Source organism: Cariama cristata, unplaced genomic scaffold (assembly GCF_000690535.1).
Source record: "Cariama cristata isolate BGI_N322 unplaced genomic scaffold, ASM69053v1 scaffold19567, whole genome shotgun sequence".
Lineage (NCBI taxonomy): Eukaryota > Metazoa > Chordata > Aves > Cariamiformes > Cariamidae > Cariama > Cariama cristata.
In genome coordinates, this window is record NW_009626296.1 from 119 (window position 1) to 18,291 (window position 18,173).

The 18,173-nt window shown below is 35.9% G+C and overlaps 1 protein-coding gene across 1 annotated transcript; it reads left to right on the plus strand.

Moving 5' to 3' along the window:
- Positions 1-1,205: 1,205 nt before the first annotated feature.
- Positions 1,206-17,205, plus strand: ATP6V0A2 (ATPase, H+ transporting, lysosomal V0 subunit a2). Its single transcript, XM_009703986.1, has 19 exons — positions 1,206-1,281; positions 2,678-2,775; positions 3,647-3,784; positions 4,320-4,420; positions 5,158-5,284; positions 6,081-6,163; positions 6,503-6,596; positions 6,917-7,129; positions 7,778-7,928; positions 8,703-8,842; positions 9,835-9,992; positions 11,636-11,726; positions 12,023-12,141; positions 12,632-12,842; positions 13,392-13,511; positions 13,756-13,875; positions 15,077-15,194; positions 15,781-15,952; positions 16,847-17,205. Exons 1-19 carry the CDS (start codon positions 1,266-1,268, stop codon positions 16,947-16,949), a joined length of 2,373 nt encoding a protein of 790 aa, XP_009702288.1. The 5' UTR covers positions 1,206-1,265; the 3' UTR covers positions 16,950-17,205.
- Positions 17,206-18,173: the final 968 nt, after the last annotated feature.

Sequence of the window (18,173 nt, forward strand, 5' to 3'; positions counted from 1 at the left end):
CGCGATGTAAAAGACTCCCAAGAGCGCTTCTGTGCCCATCTCTCTCCGGCTGTGGCGTGCAGGTGTTTAGCTGATGCCTACATCGCGTTCGCCTGAAGGCGAGCTTGGGCGATGGAAAGTTGGTGTGGAGTCCCAGCCTCCCTGAGACTGTATGGAGGGGTGTTTGGGGATGACTGCATCCTAGCTCTCTCACAGAATTAATTTAAACTTGGGGGGGTTTGCAATAGGATCCCCTGGGAGAATACCTGAAGCCACACTGACTTTAGTCTGAGTGCATGTGCGCAGCTAATAGAAATGCACCCCCCACCACCACCACTGCTGACAGATCCATAGAAACATCTTGGCTGTTCTGTAGCTTTATTTCTTCAACATCACAGACTGCTGGTTTGTAAAGCATGTTTGTTCCTGGAGGAGCAGTTCACCTTGGAGGAAACTACATGCCTGACTAATATAAAATTGGGTCAGGTAATAATTAGCCTTGTTTCTGCATTGTCTCATCATAATTACCTGAGCTTTGCTTGCTGACTGAGGCTTTGGAATTTCTTCCAAGTAGTCTTCAGAAATGTAGGTTGCAAAATCTTTGCAAGGAAAGCTAGGAGAACTTAAATGCTAGTTAGTAAATATGGCAGGTTGGAGGAGACAAATCTGTAAGTGTCATTACATGGATATTATGTTTAACATATTGATGCCATTGCAGGTATCTGACACACCATTTATTCCAGAAATAACGTGTTAGAGGGTCAGATTTAAAAGCTGAATAAGTAGTCAGGGACATTGCGCACTCATAATATGTAAAAAGATTCTTTCAAAACTTAACATTTCAAATAGATTCTGTGGAAATCCATTGCAAAAATTTGCTTGTAGAAAGGTTGGTTTGTTAATTTGAAGTCATTAAGCAGTATTTTAAAACTGTAGAAATAAGATCAGGAATGGTTTCTCTAGTAGATCTAGTGATTTTGTTACTTGAGTAAAACTGGCAAAAGGCATTGATAATTCTGCTTTAATAAAACCTTGCTGTTTGAAGACTTTTTAATCTTTTTAGATTTTTATACCTTCCTGGCTGAAAAGCACTTTGTAGAAAGAGAGAGAACACTTGCAAATACTTGCAAAATTGTCTCCATGAAGTCACAGAAATAGCTGTGGTTTTTTGGGGGTGGTTGCTGTTTTGAATACCTAATAAGGATTTTGTCCTTCTCCTTCAGCTCAACCCAAACGTAAGTGTATTTCAGAGAAAATTTGTGAATGAAGTAAAGAAGTGTGAAGAAATGGAAAGAATACTTGGTGAGCTTTATTTTCATGTCTGCCCTTTCTCATCTGTGACATTATTAAAGCTTACATTGCTAGAGTGGAACTACAGTGAAGGTTTCAACTATAGGGTCTTTCTAGTCTTGTATGATCTGAATGCTGTAGAATCTTACAAATCTTTCATGTGTATGAAAAAATACATAGAGTCTCTATGTAGATTTTTGGAGCTGGAGATAACTTGACTGTAGCACTGAATTGGGTCAGAATGTACCGATATATTCCTTAATTTGTGTTGATATGCTGCATCAGTTTTGAGCATATCACAGAATTGTTTAGATTGGAAGGGACCTCTGGAGATCACTTAGTCAAACTCTAGCTCAAGCAGGGGCAGCTGGAGCTGATTCTCCAGGGCTCTGGTGGGATTTTGGATATGGAGACTCCACCACCTCTCTGGGCAACCTGGTCCAGTCCTTTACCACTGATCTCTGGTTCTTGGTTTTGTGAGCGGTAAAGTTTACTTGCGCTGCAACATGTATGTGCTAAATATAGGTTGGGGTTTTTAAGCTTAGAGGTGAAGAAGAATTGCTAATGTGTTGCTGATAAATAGTTGAGACCATTTCAATATTGACTGCTTAAAACTCTGCTAGGAAAACGGAAACTTTACTCTGGATATTCCTTGACTATAAGATAAACCCTGTTTTTCATGTTGTGTAACTCAATACTGTTGAACTTCCAAACACCCTCAAAAATGTCTCAAATTATTAATAATTGTATTCACATGGTAGTTAATGAATAGAGAAGGGTATGCAAAGCATTGCAATGAAGATGCAGACTTCTTCAGTGTATCCTGAGGGAAAGTTACCCTTGAAGGCTTCTTTTGTTGGAATCTCTCATCAGAGGCATGTGCTGGTCATGCCAAACCATCCCGGTAGCTATTTTGGCAATCTCCCTGCCCAGCGTGAGTTGCATTTGTTATCAAGGTTGCTTAAGCCGCCTTGTTTGAATTATTTTTTTTTTTATATTTTTTTCTTTTTATTCCAAACATGGGTCAATGAGCAGAATGTCAGTTTTTGGCAGATGACACAATTAGCAGAAAGTGGTATCTTGCAGCAGCAAAGAGATACTTTGAAATGTTAGCTTCTTAAAAAGTACTTGTGGTTGGAAAATGTCAGTCAGAGGACTCTGAAGATAGCTTACTTCTGCAAACTTCCAAGACAGAAATGTTCTTTGTATTTACTCCTCGCACTCCATAAGCCCCTCTTTTTTGAAGACCAATGTGTGTGTTGTTGCTAAAATAAATGAATAAAACAGCTAGGGCTTCATGCTGCAGTGTGATCAGCACCATCAATAACAGCTGAAGGTCTATGCAGAATTCTGGGAATTACAAGGAAATACCATTTCCTTTCTGATGCTGTTTTTCTTCTCACTCCAGGGTATTTAGTACAAGAAATTAAAAAGGCGGATATTCCACTTCCTGAAGGAGATGTTGCTCCTCCTGCCCCCTTGCTGAAACACATTTTAGAAATCCAGGTAACTTTTCCACAGAGCAGATGCCAAAAGTGTAGCTCTGGATCTTGGGACTTTAATTCAAACTTAATTACTTGCTATCTTATTACCTACGACTTATGGTATAGGAGTGTGGCAGGGAGACAGAAGCATTTGCTTTTGGTTTTGTCTTTTTTTTTTTTTTTTTTTCTTCTTTTTACCAGTGTTACTTCAAAGACTGCCAGAGAGGATTTGATATTAACACAAAATTCCTGTGAAAAGGTCAAAGCAAACTCACAGGATTTGCAGTCATCTGTTTTATTTTCATGGATTGCATATTACACTGTTCCAGGCAAACTGTTACCTGTAGATGTAGTCCTTCATCCTCATTTATTTCTTTGGGACTTACCTAAGGCTCTTTTTATGCATCCAAAACTTCCAGGGTCTTTGGGAGTTTTATATACCCAAGACTTTGTAGGTTCTAGTGCTGGTTGCATAGCAAAACATAGTGCTATTTTCTCTGAATGCTTTTTCTGGTATTACGTTAGAAGTAGAAGCTTGTAAAATGCAGATATAATTTTGAATGATATTCTGTTTTGCTGTAATTCTATTGCTAGAATAGATAAGTGTCTTTCACCCTGTACTATCTGAGGTTCTAATTCCAAGTCTGCCATACTTAGCTCGGGCACAAATTAGGGTCAGAACAGCAGACTTAACAGATGCTAGTGGACGATCAAGCGTACTCAGTACAAAGCAGTCTTTGGCAGACTGAAGAACAAAACTTATGGAACTTAAGTTAATTAAGAAACTGGGAAACTCTCATCATTGCAGCAAACTAATACATGCTTAAAATTCATCCTCCTCTGATTTCCAAACCAGTATAACTGATTCTGTCATTTTTTTCTCCATATCTTAGGAACAGTTGCAGAAGCTGGAGACAGAATTGAGGGAAGTAACTAAAAACAAAGAAAAGTTGAGGAAAAACCTGCTTGAACTGACAGAATACACATGCATGTTAGAGGTCACACAGAGATTTGTCAGGAGAACAGCTGAGGTACTGCTTAACGTTGTTTGGGGAGGATTGTGTGTCATGTGGCATTTTTGTAGCATAGTGTTAGTAGTTCTAGTTAAGTGCATGACTTGGTGTCGGGCTTTACAGCATTGTACATTGTTTGTTATTGCTTGCGCTCAGTAGCCTGGAGAACCTGGCTGGCAAGCTCTTGTGCTGAGCTGTGTTCGTATACATAGCAAAATGCAGCTCTGAATTTAGAGGAGCTTTGTGATTTCTCTGTTGAATTGTTTGAATGTTACTGCTGATGCCAACTGAGAATGGAGGAATATTTGTGTTATTTTGATGCATAAATTGTAATATGAAATTTACCATGTAACTTTTGGAACGCTGACTGTAATTGCTAAGAGTAGTATGCTTTAGATGCCAAGATCTCTCTGTTGTCTGAATTGAAAACAAGAAAGAATTTTATATTTTTATTGAAATAATTTAATTAATTATATTTTCTTCTTTAGAATAATAAGTGAAAGAAAACATGTTTTTTTCTGAAAGCTAAAATGATCTTTCTTTTTTTTGCTAGTATGAATCTCATTTACATGCAAATTATGAAGAATTTCCGTCTGTGGAAAATGAGCCATTAGTGGATTACAACTGTATGCACAGACTGGGTGCCAAGCTGGGGTAGGTATGGTTCAGTCCACGTATGGCAGATTGTCAGTGTGTCGTGTTTCAAAACCGCTTCATAAGCGGCTGTAAATAATCAGCTGTTTTCTTAAAAAATAGAATGTAGTGTGACTATAGTGATTTCAGATGAGCCAAACAGTTTTAGACAGGGTAGGAGTCTGACTCAAATGTACCTTTGTAACAACTGGATTATTTGAAGAGATAAGCAGGACAGTACCAAAAAAACCGTCACAAAATTTCCATCAAACCAAGTATGTGTGTTAAGGAAAAAAAATCTCTAAATGCTCTAAATCAGTACTTTCTTCTACTGTTGACACTCTGTTTTTCTAGGATAAACACAGTGTTTTAATCACCTGGCAGTGTCAGTTGTAAATGTAATATTACCAATGGTATTGCCTACTTGCCTTTAAAGTGGTGTATGGATACTGCTTTCTACAACACCATTATGAGAGGGTATCTTACCAAGAAAAAATTAAGAACCTTATTATCACAGAAAGAGGCAATGTCAAATATAATTCTAGTTGTGTGCTCAGGCCTTCAGTCTTGTTTGTTTTCCAAATAGAAACTGAGTATTTTATATACCAGTTACTTCCTGTTTAGGGTGATGCTTCCTTCTCTAGAGATGTCAGATGTTAAATTACTGTGATTATGTGATCGTGAGTGATAATGTACTCTGAATTTTTAATTTTTCTTGTGGATTTTAGCTTATTTTTCAAACTTTTCTTTTTCCGTAGATTCATATCTGGGTTAGTTCACATAGCAAAAGTTGAAGCATTTGAAAAAATGCTGTGGAGAGTCTGTAAAGGCTATACTATTCTTACATATGCAGAGCTGGATGAGTGTCTGGAAGATCCTGATACAGTGAGTAAACATTGTAACTCTCAGTTTATTTGTTTGTACTTTTCGTAAGACTTGGAAGAATTGCTGCTCAGGTCAGCCTGCAAGGAAGGTAAATGATTTCCTACTGCCTTTGGAGAGAAAACTATTTTAAAGTATTAGAACTTGTAAGACTTTAAAATTAGAGGTCTTGATGCCACCATAACTATGGCAATTAATTTATCATGGCTCTGCTTGATGAGCGCAGAACTTCGTTGTGGAATAGTAGTGACTTAATGATTAGCTACCTTGATTAAAATATGTGACGTGAATGGCTGCTTGGATATTTATTAACTAGATCTGTACAGTGCATTACCTTTTAATAGTAATTTTATTTGTTCATTCAGTAGTTAAGGAAAAAAGTCTAGAGTACAGTTGGTCTTCTATGAAGTTTTTTCTCTGAACTTACAAAATTCACTTTTTGTAAATCGGCAATTTTGTCTGCCTAATCTGTCACTTTTAAATTCTACTTCGATTCTAATTTGTAACATTTTAATTTTTTAAGACTTTTTTTTTTACAAATCATTCTGAGGTGGTAAAATATAATATCTCTTTCATTTTCCCTGAAAACTTTTTCTCTTTTTCTCTGATACACAAAAAAAAGGAGAGAGATTGGCACACTTGAATTTTATTTTTTGATCTTTACTAAAATGGTGGAAGGTTAATGCTACTAACACAGCTTTTTCTTATTACTCAGATTTGTTATTTGCTCTATAATTATATCACAGAGGTGGTGTTGGTTAAAAACAAACTTTGTCAACTTAACTTTTTGGTTTTTTAGGGCGAAACCACAAAATGGTTTGTTTTTTTAGTGTCCTATTGGGGTGAACAAATTGGACAGAAAGTTAAGAAGATTTGTGACTGGTAAGAAGTAAAGCTAATATATATGACTTCTTTATACCTGGGTTATTTTCTTGTTAATTTTCCCCCTAATCCCTTTCCTTGTAAGTGTTGATTATATTTTGAAGTTAAATTTGTTCCTCCACTCACATTGCATCTAGCTTTATAGTGGTGCAACATACAAATAAATATGAGTCATTTTATCTGCAGTCCTTACTAAGTACAGGCAAAATACTGACTCTCTCAGTTGAATCTGTTCTGTGGTTATTAAATGGTGTGTTGCAGATTTGACTAGAGCATGGGATTAGATGATTTATTTTGTTTTAGTTTGGTTATTTAGCATAAACTTCTGTTTTTCTGTAGCTATCACTGTCATGTGTATCCATATCCAAATAACATGGAGGAGCGCAAGGCAGTTATTGAAGGACTAAATGTTCGTATTCACGATCTTCATACTGTGAGTAAATAACAGTATTCCTTTGCTGTAGTTATTGCACCACAGGAGATCATTTGACAAATCACAGCATAAAATACATGAATATGTTTCTAAAATACATACAGCTTTGGATCTCAACATGACTGTATGTCATGTCCCTGGTTTCATGTTGCATGTATCTATTAAACTTCAGGGCACTTGGCATTGCCTTTTGTTTCAAGCCATGGTTAGTGTGCCCTCCTACAAATGTGATCTGGCATTGGGCAAATACTAGGTGCTTTTACTGTGGTTAACTTAACACACTCGATGTTTTCAATGACTTCTTTTTTTCTTGGACAAAGGTGCTGCATAAAACTGAGGATTACTTACGCCAGGTCTTGTGTAAAGCATCTGAATCCATCTATACATGGGTTATCCAAGTGAAGAAGATGAAAGCCATTTATCATGTACTCAACCTGTGCAGTTTTGATGTCACAAACAAATGTTTAATTGCTGAGGTTTGGTGTCCAGTGGCTGATCTGCAAAATTTGCGCCATGCGTTGGAGGAAGGTTCAGTAAGTCAGCTGAATGCTCACTGATGTTAAAACTTCTGTCTTGAACTAACTATACAGATAAGGAAAGAAAATAATTATTTAAAATAGGCTAAAAGTAGGCACAGGCAGGTCTAGGTCTCTATGAACTCATAACAAACAATTCCTTTATAAGGAAAGCCTTCATTTAGTGTTGTGTATGGTGGGTTTGGGGTTTTTTTTGGCGTGTGGGTTGGTTGGTTGGTTGTTTTTTTTCCTTGAAGAACTTCTGTGTTAGACCCAAGTCTGACTGGGCTTACAGTGCGATTTGCAGTCAAGCAGAAGGTGCTGATTTCCTTGTGTTAGTTGTGTTGAGTGCAGCTCTCTCTTTTGTTTTATAAGAGAGAATTTTTAGTAACAAATCTTTGTTTTATAATATTGACTGATGAGTGTCATCTGATAGTTCATATAAAGTAAGGATTAGAATGCTGTACATAAATCACTGTTCTGAGAGGAACAGATTAATTTTTGTTTTTTAAGAAGGCACAAGTGGATAAATGTTAAACTTGGGGCTTAATTTAGGGATGTTTCAGGATCAGTGAAACTGCTGATAGAGGAGATGTTTTTGCTTTGATTAGATTAAGCACCAACCGAGTTTTTATATAAATGTATCTTCTTTCTGTCTGTAATTAGAGGAAGAGTGGAGCTACAATTTCTTCATTCATGAATACCATCCCAACAACACAACCTCCTCCAACTTTGATACGTACCAATAAATTCACCTCAGGGTTCCAAAACATTGTTGATGCTTATGGAGTTGGAAACTATGGGGAAGTTAATCCAGGTTGGTCCTTCTGAAATCTGAACTGTGAGCTGTGCTATCATTACGGCTTGCCTTGTTACGTGTTTTTAAATTCCTTGCTGATTCGAACACCAGTAAAGGCAAAATGGTGACAACCCTACTGCTTATTAGTAGCTGTTTTAAAATTTCAGTAGCTCATCAAAAGTACAAATGGTGTTCCAAGCAGTAAGATGGGGTTTGATTTTTGCTGAGTTATTTTAGTATTAAAGATACTGATAATAGCTGTATAATGTTTCTTTATATGTTTTACTTTGGGTAAGATAAGATATTTGGGGGATAAAAGGAAACTTTGGTAATGGCTGTTGATCTTATTGAAGCATGGAGCTCATCACTTGAAAAAATCCAGCTTGTTGTATAGCCCAGTTAGTTTAATGTCCTTATGTGTTTTTATAGCTACATTGACTATATCATGCTGTATGAGAGAATGTACGCTGTAATACAGAGCCAAAATAGCTACGGAGGAAGAAGTGTTTGTTTGATTTTTATTTCCTGGGCTTATATTATATCCTCAGAATTGTCAGCTAATGCTCAACTGCGGAGTTGTCATTACTAACAGATACACAATAAGCAAGCTTTAAACTGAGTTAAATTCATAGTGTGAGGGAAAGGTGTATTAGTAGGGGGTGAAACGTCTTTCAGACTTTATTGTTTGAAATTGTTTGTGAGGTTGAAGTAATTGAATTGCTTAGGCATAATTCAGATAGCAACATCATCTGTTGTGCTGTGTGCCTGAAATCTGTTTTGTTGTAATTTCAGCTCTCTATACCATCATCACTTTTCCCTTCTTGTTTGCGGTTATGTTTGGAGACTTTGGGCATGGTCTACTAATGTTCATATTTGCACTCCTGGCAATACTGTATGAAAACCACCCTAGGTTACAAAGATCACAAGATGAGGTAAAAGCAATTACCAATAATTTACTTCCCATCCAGCAGGATAACTTCAATTGAATAGTTACTATGTTACTGAAAAGTACTATTTATTGCACATGTATTGGACTGGGTTTTTTCCTTTGTTTCAGGATTTTCTGTGTTTAAAGTTGCCATATTGCTTGAGATTAATGTGATATCTTAACAAACTATTCACTTTTTTTGAAAGGGCAGAAATAATCAAGTTGGAATGAAAGACTGACAAAAATTAGTTGATACTGTTGGGCTTGTCTTTCCTTCTGCTAGGACTACTTAGCGATGTGTGTGCTTTACAGAATGTGGTTACAGTGACTAACATGAGGAGAAAATGATTTTTCAAATTCCATCTTCTTTTATTGTTTCTGAAAAGGAATTGTAGTTTGAAATTTATTAAACTTAGTTTTACCTAATTTTTTAATCATATGGAGTTGGAATGCAGGAACACCTGCATCTCATTAGAATTGTATTTAAGAATGGTGGCAAAATGTCTAACTTCTTGAAGACTAGTCCCGGGAAGGAAACGTAGCTTAAAAAGTCTATTGATTAGTGTAACGATGCCAGTGAGAAAAATCCGGGTTTGCGTCGTGAGCTTGCGTGGAGTCTTCAAATCCATGCATTAAATTTACACCACAGTTGTCTTTCAGAATATACTTCTTGCTGCTAGCTCTGTTTCCTAATGCATATAAACCTTTGTATATAAATCATTTGACATAAAGCTGTGAATATGGGGAGATGAATTGCACCCATTTGGTGACTCGCATTTGTAAATTGCATATTCACATGCTTAAAGCAAAATTCTCTGTGTTACATTTTGATTTGCCTTAGGTTTCTTCATATTTCTCAATGACTGTTCACAAGAATGTTTAGTATTTAGAAGTCTTTGTATGGCCAAAAATGTGTTTCTCTTAGAAATGTCTAGATAACAATTGTTCGCGTAGCAGATGATGGTTTCTCTTTTTTCTTTTTTCCAATACTTACAGATAATGAAAATGTTATTTGAAGGCCGATATGTTATTTTATTAATGGGTCTGTTTTCTGTGTACACTGGATTGATCTATAATGACTGTTTTTCAAAGTCGTTAAATATATTTGGTTCTGGATGGAATGTTTCAGCAATGTTTGAACAGCAGGTTTGGCGGTGAGTAACATGCCTCTGTTTGCTATACCATTAAAACAAAAAGGTACTTCCTGCAACAGTTTAACCCTTTTGCTCACCCATTTTAACTGTCCTTTTATTGAGAGTAGTAAGTAAATGTAGTGAAATCTAGCAAAATCTAGTTGTTAAGGTAGCAAGTGCTAGTGCACTAAGGGCTAATTGATACATCTATGCTTAGAATAAAAAAGGTAGTAATAATTATTTAAAAACAAAAAGTCAAATTGGTCATTATCTTAAATTGGGAAATCCACAGAGAACACAATTTCTTGCAAAACCACTAGTAGAATTTGATTATATTTAATTCCATCAGTCTATCAGGTTAATCTTATATTTATCAGTGCTGCTTTCCTGGGTTTACACTTCCTCAGTCACCTGGAACATTTTCTAGAATATTGTCATTTGGTACATATGACAGTCAGTCTTCTCCTGGAACACATTCTGTTGCAATACTTTAATGCTATATGCTAGCTAATAACTTTTAATGGTTAAAAACTACACCTGGCATAGCATCTTTTTATTGGTAGTAAGAACTTGCACCTAATTTTATGAGGTGATATTTCTAGGGTTTATGCAGTCCCTAAACCTTCTTAGGTGTGTTTTGCATCATTTTTCTGGTCTCACAAAAATGTTCTTATGAATGGCTGGAGACCTCAGTAGTATCGTAAAATCCTAACAGAAGGTACTAGGACTTTGTCTTGTCATATATTCTTTTTATTCATAAAAAGTGCACTGCCTCCTATGTTATTGTTTGTCTTTATGCTAATGGTTTTAGTTTGTCTCCAATTACTATATTTTCCAGGAGAGGTTTCTGAATATCTATCTATCTATCTATCTCAGATTTTGAGAGAAATAGAAAACATAGGGCTAGTTTTGGAGAAATCTGTTCTAGGTTGTGCTTGTGGAATGAATAGCCAAGCAGCATTAGCATCTGCTGTAAAGAAATTAACAATTAATGAAATAAATTTGTTATCTAGCAATCATACGTCTCTGCTCAGCTTTTCTTGATAGTTTAAAAAAAAAAAAAGTAAGCTATGTGAATTGTCAAACCTACTTTTTCACAAAGTAGGATAACCTCATTTTTTTGAGGTGTCATGGTCCTTTGGTATTTAAATGTTCACAGCCTGCATCTCATTTTGCCTCAAAACCAGGAAGCGGCTTAAAAGAGTCAAAACCACTGACTTCGGTTAAAAAGTGAACAGGTTGTGAGTGCTGTGTTAATTAAAAACTATATGAAGTTAGGAGTAGAAACTCATTCACATGCAAAAGGGAAAAAAGAGATCAATTACTTTTTGTGTGTTTGTTAGTGAATTTTGTGTAAAAGCAGATTGTGAGCTCTTTAAATGAAACTTTCCATTCTAGGGGAATGAGGAATAAAATCTAGAAACTTTCCTTTCAAAGAGAGTTAGTGCGAATTAACCCCAGATTGTGATTTCTAGAGATTTTCTTTTCTATTGTTTTTATTAGCCAGGTCCTTTGTGCTTAGAAATCCTTTTATTTATAGCCCGACGGTGCGTGACCCTAGTCATCTAAAGGAAAGCAGGAACAGTGTCCTGCAGAACTGAAAGTATGTGTTGTCACTATGTTTAAACAATGTCAGGTCTGATTGTCTTTTTCTTTCTCCACAGTCTTGAGGATCTAAAGTCTAATCAATTTTTAACACTGGATCCAAATGTTTCTGGTGTATACAATGGAGCTTATCCCTTTGGAATTGATCCGGTTAGTTTTATTCTTTTAAATTACCCATTTGTGATGATCAGTCATTTGTAAATTAGATTTTGGTATGTGTATTAGGAAGATAAATCTTACTATCGAAAAATTACATTTCTGCTTGCATTCTTCATTCAAAAAGAGCTTTTCCCGTAATGAGTGAAACAAAGATTTAACTATTTTCATGAAATTCAAATTGCAGTTGTGATCCCTGTTTGAGGTAGAATTCTAGTCTCCAGTAGAGAAAGGATACTGTTTTATTCCTCTATTACACTGTTCTATAATGCTGGTTTTGTCTTCTTCAGATATGGAATTTGGCAAGCAACCGTCTCAGTTTTTTAAATTCTTTCAAAATGAAAATGTCTGTGATTTTTGGAGTGACTCACATGACGTTTGGAGTTGTATTGGGGGTATTTAACCACTTGTAAGTACAAGAAGTTAAGATAATATTAACATGGTAGTTTTTGTCAAGTCTTGAGTTATAACAGTTATTCTGGTAAGAGAAACTGGAACAATTTTTTAAAAACCGAATAATAGTAATTATGAAAACTGTTCTTAAAAAAAAAAAGACAGTAACAGAGAGGTCTTCCCTCACAGAAATAAGATGATGGATCAGTATTATGTGAAAAAATCTGAATATACCAATTAATACAAGATTTTATTTCACATGTTGCTACACAGAGATACATGCCTCTTAAGGTCTTTATTTCCACTGAAATACCTGACTAAAATTTCAGTGAATATGAAGAAAACAGTTCTGGATTGTAATTTCAGTCTTGCTGTTTAAGTGTTGGGTACTCTTCTATTTTATTGAAATCATGCTTGGGCCATGTGTTTATCTTGATTTTTCTTTGTAAAACTTCCTTTTCTTTTCTTTTCTTTTTTTTTTTTTTTTTTGTATTTTTATCTTTTAGACATTTCAAGAAGAAGTATAATATCTATTTGGTTTTTCTTCCTGAACTTTTATTCATGATGTGCATCTTCGGCTACCTTGTGTTTATGATCTTCTTTAAATGGTTAGCATACTCTGTAGAGGAGTCTACATCTGCTCCTAGCATTCTGATTCAATTTATTAACATGTTCCTGTTTCCTGGTGGTGAAACAGAGGTCTTCTACAGCGGACAGGTTAGTAGTGTTCTTACAAGCTTCTGAAGATCCTGTGTTCCCTATGCAGGTACCACTTCACCAGTCATGAATGGCTGATGGCTGAGTGTTCCCTGAGGAAGGGGAAATGTGTCAGACTAAGGGGAAATTCAATAAAACATTATGATTAAATAACATATTTGCTCTTTAATTGGTTGTGAGATTTTACATAGTGACTTGTGAAAATACCTGTTTCTAGAACAAAATCTCCCAGGTTAAAATCAAGGCTAGAGAACAGAGTCTCATGCTTGTAATTTTGATGCTTTTATATGTACTGTAAATAATCTTACTAAACTGAGTATCAGTAATGCCTAATCTAGAACCTAATCTAGAAGATGCTGGATGTCTGTAACCCAACTTAAGAGCCTGATTAAGTAAAATACTTACATGTATGTTCAATTTGGAGTACATGCCCATTGAAATCAGTAGTATTTTTCTTATGCTCAAACAGACCTTTAAAGGAAAATGGGAAGGCTTTTCCTACTTTTGGTTTTGTGATCTAATCTTATTTTTTCTTTCACCCTCAAACAGGTTGCTCTGCAGAGGTTTTTACTTAGTATTGCTTTTCTTTCTGTTCCTGTAATGCTTTTTGGTAAACCACTTTATTTATATTGGTTGCACAGTGGAGGCCGAGGCATTAGAATGTACAGGGTAAGTATTGAGAGACACTTGCATATTTCTTCAGTATAGAAGAATTCCATCTAGTGGTGTATTGCATATAGAGTAATGTCCTTACTAGATATTTCTACTCAACTTGGAAAGTTTTTGACTGTAACACATAATAGTAATTTGTTCCTCTAGCTCTCTTTTTACCTTTGCCTGCGAGTACTTTAAATAAATTTTAAAAATGACACTGGCAGTCCACTTGAAGACCCGATACGTTTCCATTTTGTAGAGCGGCTACAAGCTAATTCGAAAAGAAAGTGAGGAAGAACTTTCTCTGCTGAGATGTCATGATGTAGAAGAAGGAAGCAGTCATTCCGACAGTGGGCACAGAGAGGTGGATGGAGAGGAGGTAATGTTTTTACTTAATCTCTAGTTTGTATGTCCTTAAAAGCAAATTAGAAGTGGAAAATCAAGAAGATAACGTGTATCCTGAGTCCCTCGAAGTTTTCAAGAAAATCAGCCGAGCCTTTACAAAGACGTTGATGCTTGAATGCAATTGGCTTATTTTTATTTGTTGCTATTGTATCATTATTTCTTGGTACATTCAGATGGCTACAGTAAACCACAATCTATTTGTAGCGGAGAACATGAAGAGTGCTTTATTTGCCTCTATAGACTTTGCATCTGAGACTATAGGTTTTCTTAAATTGAAGAGCGGGATGAAAATCCTGGGTTTTGTATGGTTTTGTGGATTTTTAAAATTAAGGCAAGAGGATGACTGCCCAGCTTCCTGTTAATTAATCTGGGCTTTTCATCCAGACAAAAGTCTTGTTATGTTTGCAAATTACATCTTGTGATGAGGATTATTGCTAATGGAGGTTGGGAGACATGGGCGGCAAAAGTCCCCAGCTATTGCTGCTGTTTAGTTTGGGCAAATTTTTAAAGGTCTTGACCGATTCCACTGATTCCATGTGAATTCAAAGACAAAAAATTGGTTCGGTTTCCCAATGTGCAGACTATGTATAGTGCTTGCTTCACTGGGGTCGTAGACTTGCTTCTTATGTATAGGAAATGCAAGAATTGTTTGCTTAAATAAAACGTGTCATAGTTCTGTGCAAAGTAGGTGTTGAAATTTGCAGTAATATTAGTCTTGGAACTCTTTGTTAGCAACGAGTACGTATGTTTAGAGTTTACAGTATTAATGTAGTTATTTTTCTATCACTAGCATTATTAATAATTAATCCTGCTTTTAAAGATCCAGAAAATGACATTGTGAACTTACAACCTCAATAGAATGAGAATTAGAACCATGGCTGGTTAGATCATATTTCTTGTGGAAAACATAGATTGAATTCATTTTTATCTATCAACAAAGTAATTGGAGAAACTAACTGGAAAACTATAGCATCTGATTTTTTTTTTTTTAATGTTGTCTCTGTAATAATGATCTTAAACATAGCAGATCTTTTTTTTTACTTGATACAAAATCAATGTATTACCTTTAATGGAATTTTTCTTCCATGTATATTAAGATTTGCAGATGAATGTTTTTGTTCTCTCATGCTGTAGTATGTTGTTTAAAGGGATACAAATGTATTTTTATATTTTAGCTTAATTTTGCAGATGTTTTTATGAATCAAGCAATTCACACCATTGAATACTGTCTAGGATGTATTTCTAATACAGCCTCATATCTGAGACTCTGGGCATTAAGTCTTGCTCATGCACGTAAGTGGCGGGTTTTTTTGGTTGGTTGGCTTTTTTAATCTGTCTTGATTTTTAATGCTGGTTAGTTGGAGGGAGGCTGGCCTGTCAAAGTGATATTAATGTGAAATTATCTTTTCCTTAATTAAAAAAAATTCCCTGATTAAACTAATCATGATGTATGAAAAGCCCCCAAACTACAATTGCGACGTATTTGGAATCTAGTAATTTGCTTCATTGATTGATCTGTGTTTTAAAGAGGCCAATTATCTGAGCACAGTGTTACCTCACATAATAGTCTATCTGTAGTCACAGTACCATTTCCTATTTTCCACTGATTGACCAGTTTGGAAGGTATTTAGGCACTTCCTAAAGTCTTAGTGTCATGGTGTAAAACGTTGCCATCAGTAGATCTTATTTTGAAACTGAGATGCACCTTGTATTCAGGGGAGGGAAGCCGGGGCACCTAACTGGGGCAGGGGGTTGCTTATAGTTGCCATGTTTAGCAGATCCTGTAATCCTGTTTAAACTGGAATACAGGTCAGTTAGAGTAGCTCACTGGGTGAATGTATGCAGTATCAACATTAATTACAAAACCTTTTTTTAATAGAGTTGTCAGAAGTTCTGTGGCAGATGGTGATGAGAGTGGGTCTTCGTGTGGATACAACATATGGTGTCTTACTGCTAGTCCCTGTTCTAGCCTTTTTTGCTGTGCTAACAGTTTTTATTCTTTTGGTCATGGAGGGGCTTTCTGCTTTTCTCCATGCTATACGACTTCACTGGTAAGTTCATTTTTTCGTTATACTTCTTTAGTGTATACTGGCTTGTTTAAGAGGAATTTTTGTGTTAAAATATTAGGTGCCTTATTAAAAAGACAAGTGTAAAATCCAACAGGCTCATGCTACTGTAATAGATTTATTTAATCATAATGTGATTGTTCCTCTGGAATATTTTCAGTAAATTTAACTATTATATTGGCTTATGATGGATATTAATCTCAACCATATTCAGAGTTGATTTTGGTGCAAACTATGGGTACATCTGATTTATAGTATTGCAGCTTTTCGTGTTGTAGAATATTAGTAATGTAGATAAGTATTTTTAATTTCAGTCTCGTTATATCACTGAATGTCTTCAGTCTATTTTATTTATTTGGTTCAACAGAACATGTATATTAGTGAGCAAAACTTTTGCTGAAGTGGAGCTGCCAACCCTTAAGTATTTTAATCCTTTCTTAGTCTGAAGAGCATGAGCTCTGCACATTGGAGTGGGTTCAGAGAATATTTAGTTTGAAACCTGATGAAACTTACAGTATAAGAAAAGGCAGGCATATAGTATATAAACAAAAGAGGCAGAGCTAAATGTATTAGAGAGTATTGTCTTCCTGATACTGTATGTTTGCAAAACAATTAAATGCAACTAACGCAAAAACAAATTAGTAAGACAGAAGTGAGAAATGAGCCATTACAGCACAATGTCAGTGTGTTTGGGTCTCTTGAGAAACATGAAATTTGCCTGAGAATGCGATAGGAAGGTTAAGTAGCTGCACAGAAAAAGTAAGTGACAGGATCAGGATTGGTTTTGTTCAGCCTCTTGTGTTGCACAGTTCCATCCCTTGACAACCGGTCATTTTGGATTAATATACAGGTTCTGGGTTTTTTTTGGTCTCGTTTCAGGGTGGAATTTCAGAACAAATTCTACTCTGGTGGAGGATACAAGTTTACGCCTTTCTCTTTTAAGCACATTTCTTTACATTTTAATAAAGATGATACGGCATAGTTTGGTTGCTGTCAGCAGAAATGTTTGGAATTGTCTGCAAAGAATGACGTGATTGGATCTCACTTCTGAATGGTTTCTTACAGGAAAAAGTGTTTTTCACTGATTGCCTTATAATGCAGCCAAATAATTCTGTAATATATACCTCCCATAGAAATACAGAGCAGATCTGGAGCATCTTGTAAAGCATACAGATACAAAATGTACATTTTTCTTGATAGACTAATGTTGTAAATTAATTTTATTCTTAAAAAAAAAAGTTGTTACTGCTTGTCCTAAAACCAGTGTAGAGTTTTTTTTGTTGTTGTGGGGGCTGTTTTTATTTTCTTGAATGGTTACTTTTAAGTTATCTGGAAGACTTTTCATCGTATTAAACATTCATTACTAATCACATACTTAAGCAACGTACCATCTCATGCACTTTGGAAACAATTCAGCAATGCAACAGAAGCAATGTACGTTTTCAGCATCTATTCCAGAAGGATTATGAAATGTAAATTTATACACAGCAATGCAATGTGCTCTCTTTTGGCCATATTTAAAATTGCACCAAAAATGTTAACTCTGGGCAGAAATCAGAATAAACAGTTATTACTTTAAACTTTCAAAAACCACAGTGCTATTTAATGTTCTGGAAGAAGGCAGGATTAGAAGTGGAGACTGGAAGTGTTAGCCGCCGCCTTTCCCTGTGGCGAGGAGCGTTCTGACACGTGCCGTTCTGCAAAGCCAGTGTATGCAGCCCATGACTGGTGGTGACCTTGATGGGTAAAAGCCTCAGAAAAAGTCTTACACTGTCTGGGTGAGGACTCAAATAAAAGAATCAAGCTGCCTACTAGCAGTTTTTATCCCGGGTTCTGTTTTTACAGTGTGATCTCATGCAGAGTTTCCACTCCTAGGAATAACTTTTGAACGGCGAATAAAGAATGGGCCTCAATCCGTGTTTATGTTTGGCTCTAAGGACATACATAGTGTTACTTATCTGATGTTGTTGAACCAAAGTTTATACGGAATAGGTGGACAGAGGTGGTTTTATATTATTTTTTGTATCAGTATGAAAATGGGGATATTGCCATGTTTTAACATCTGTGCCGTAAGAACAGCGTAAGTTAAATTTTGCACTTGTTTCATATGACTTCGGAATAAAACCTCGTTTGCGCTGTTTACAGCGGGCCCTTCTATTTGTACGCCGCCCTTCTCCTGCACCTGGCAACGCTGGAGAGGGACGGC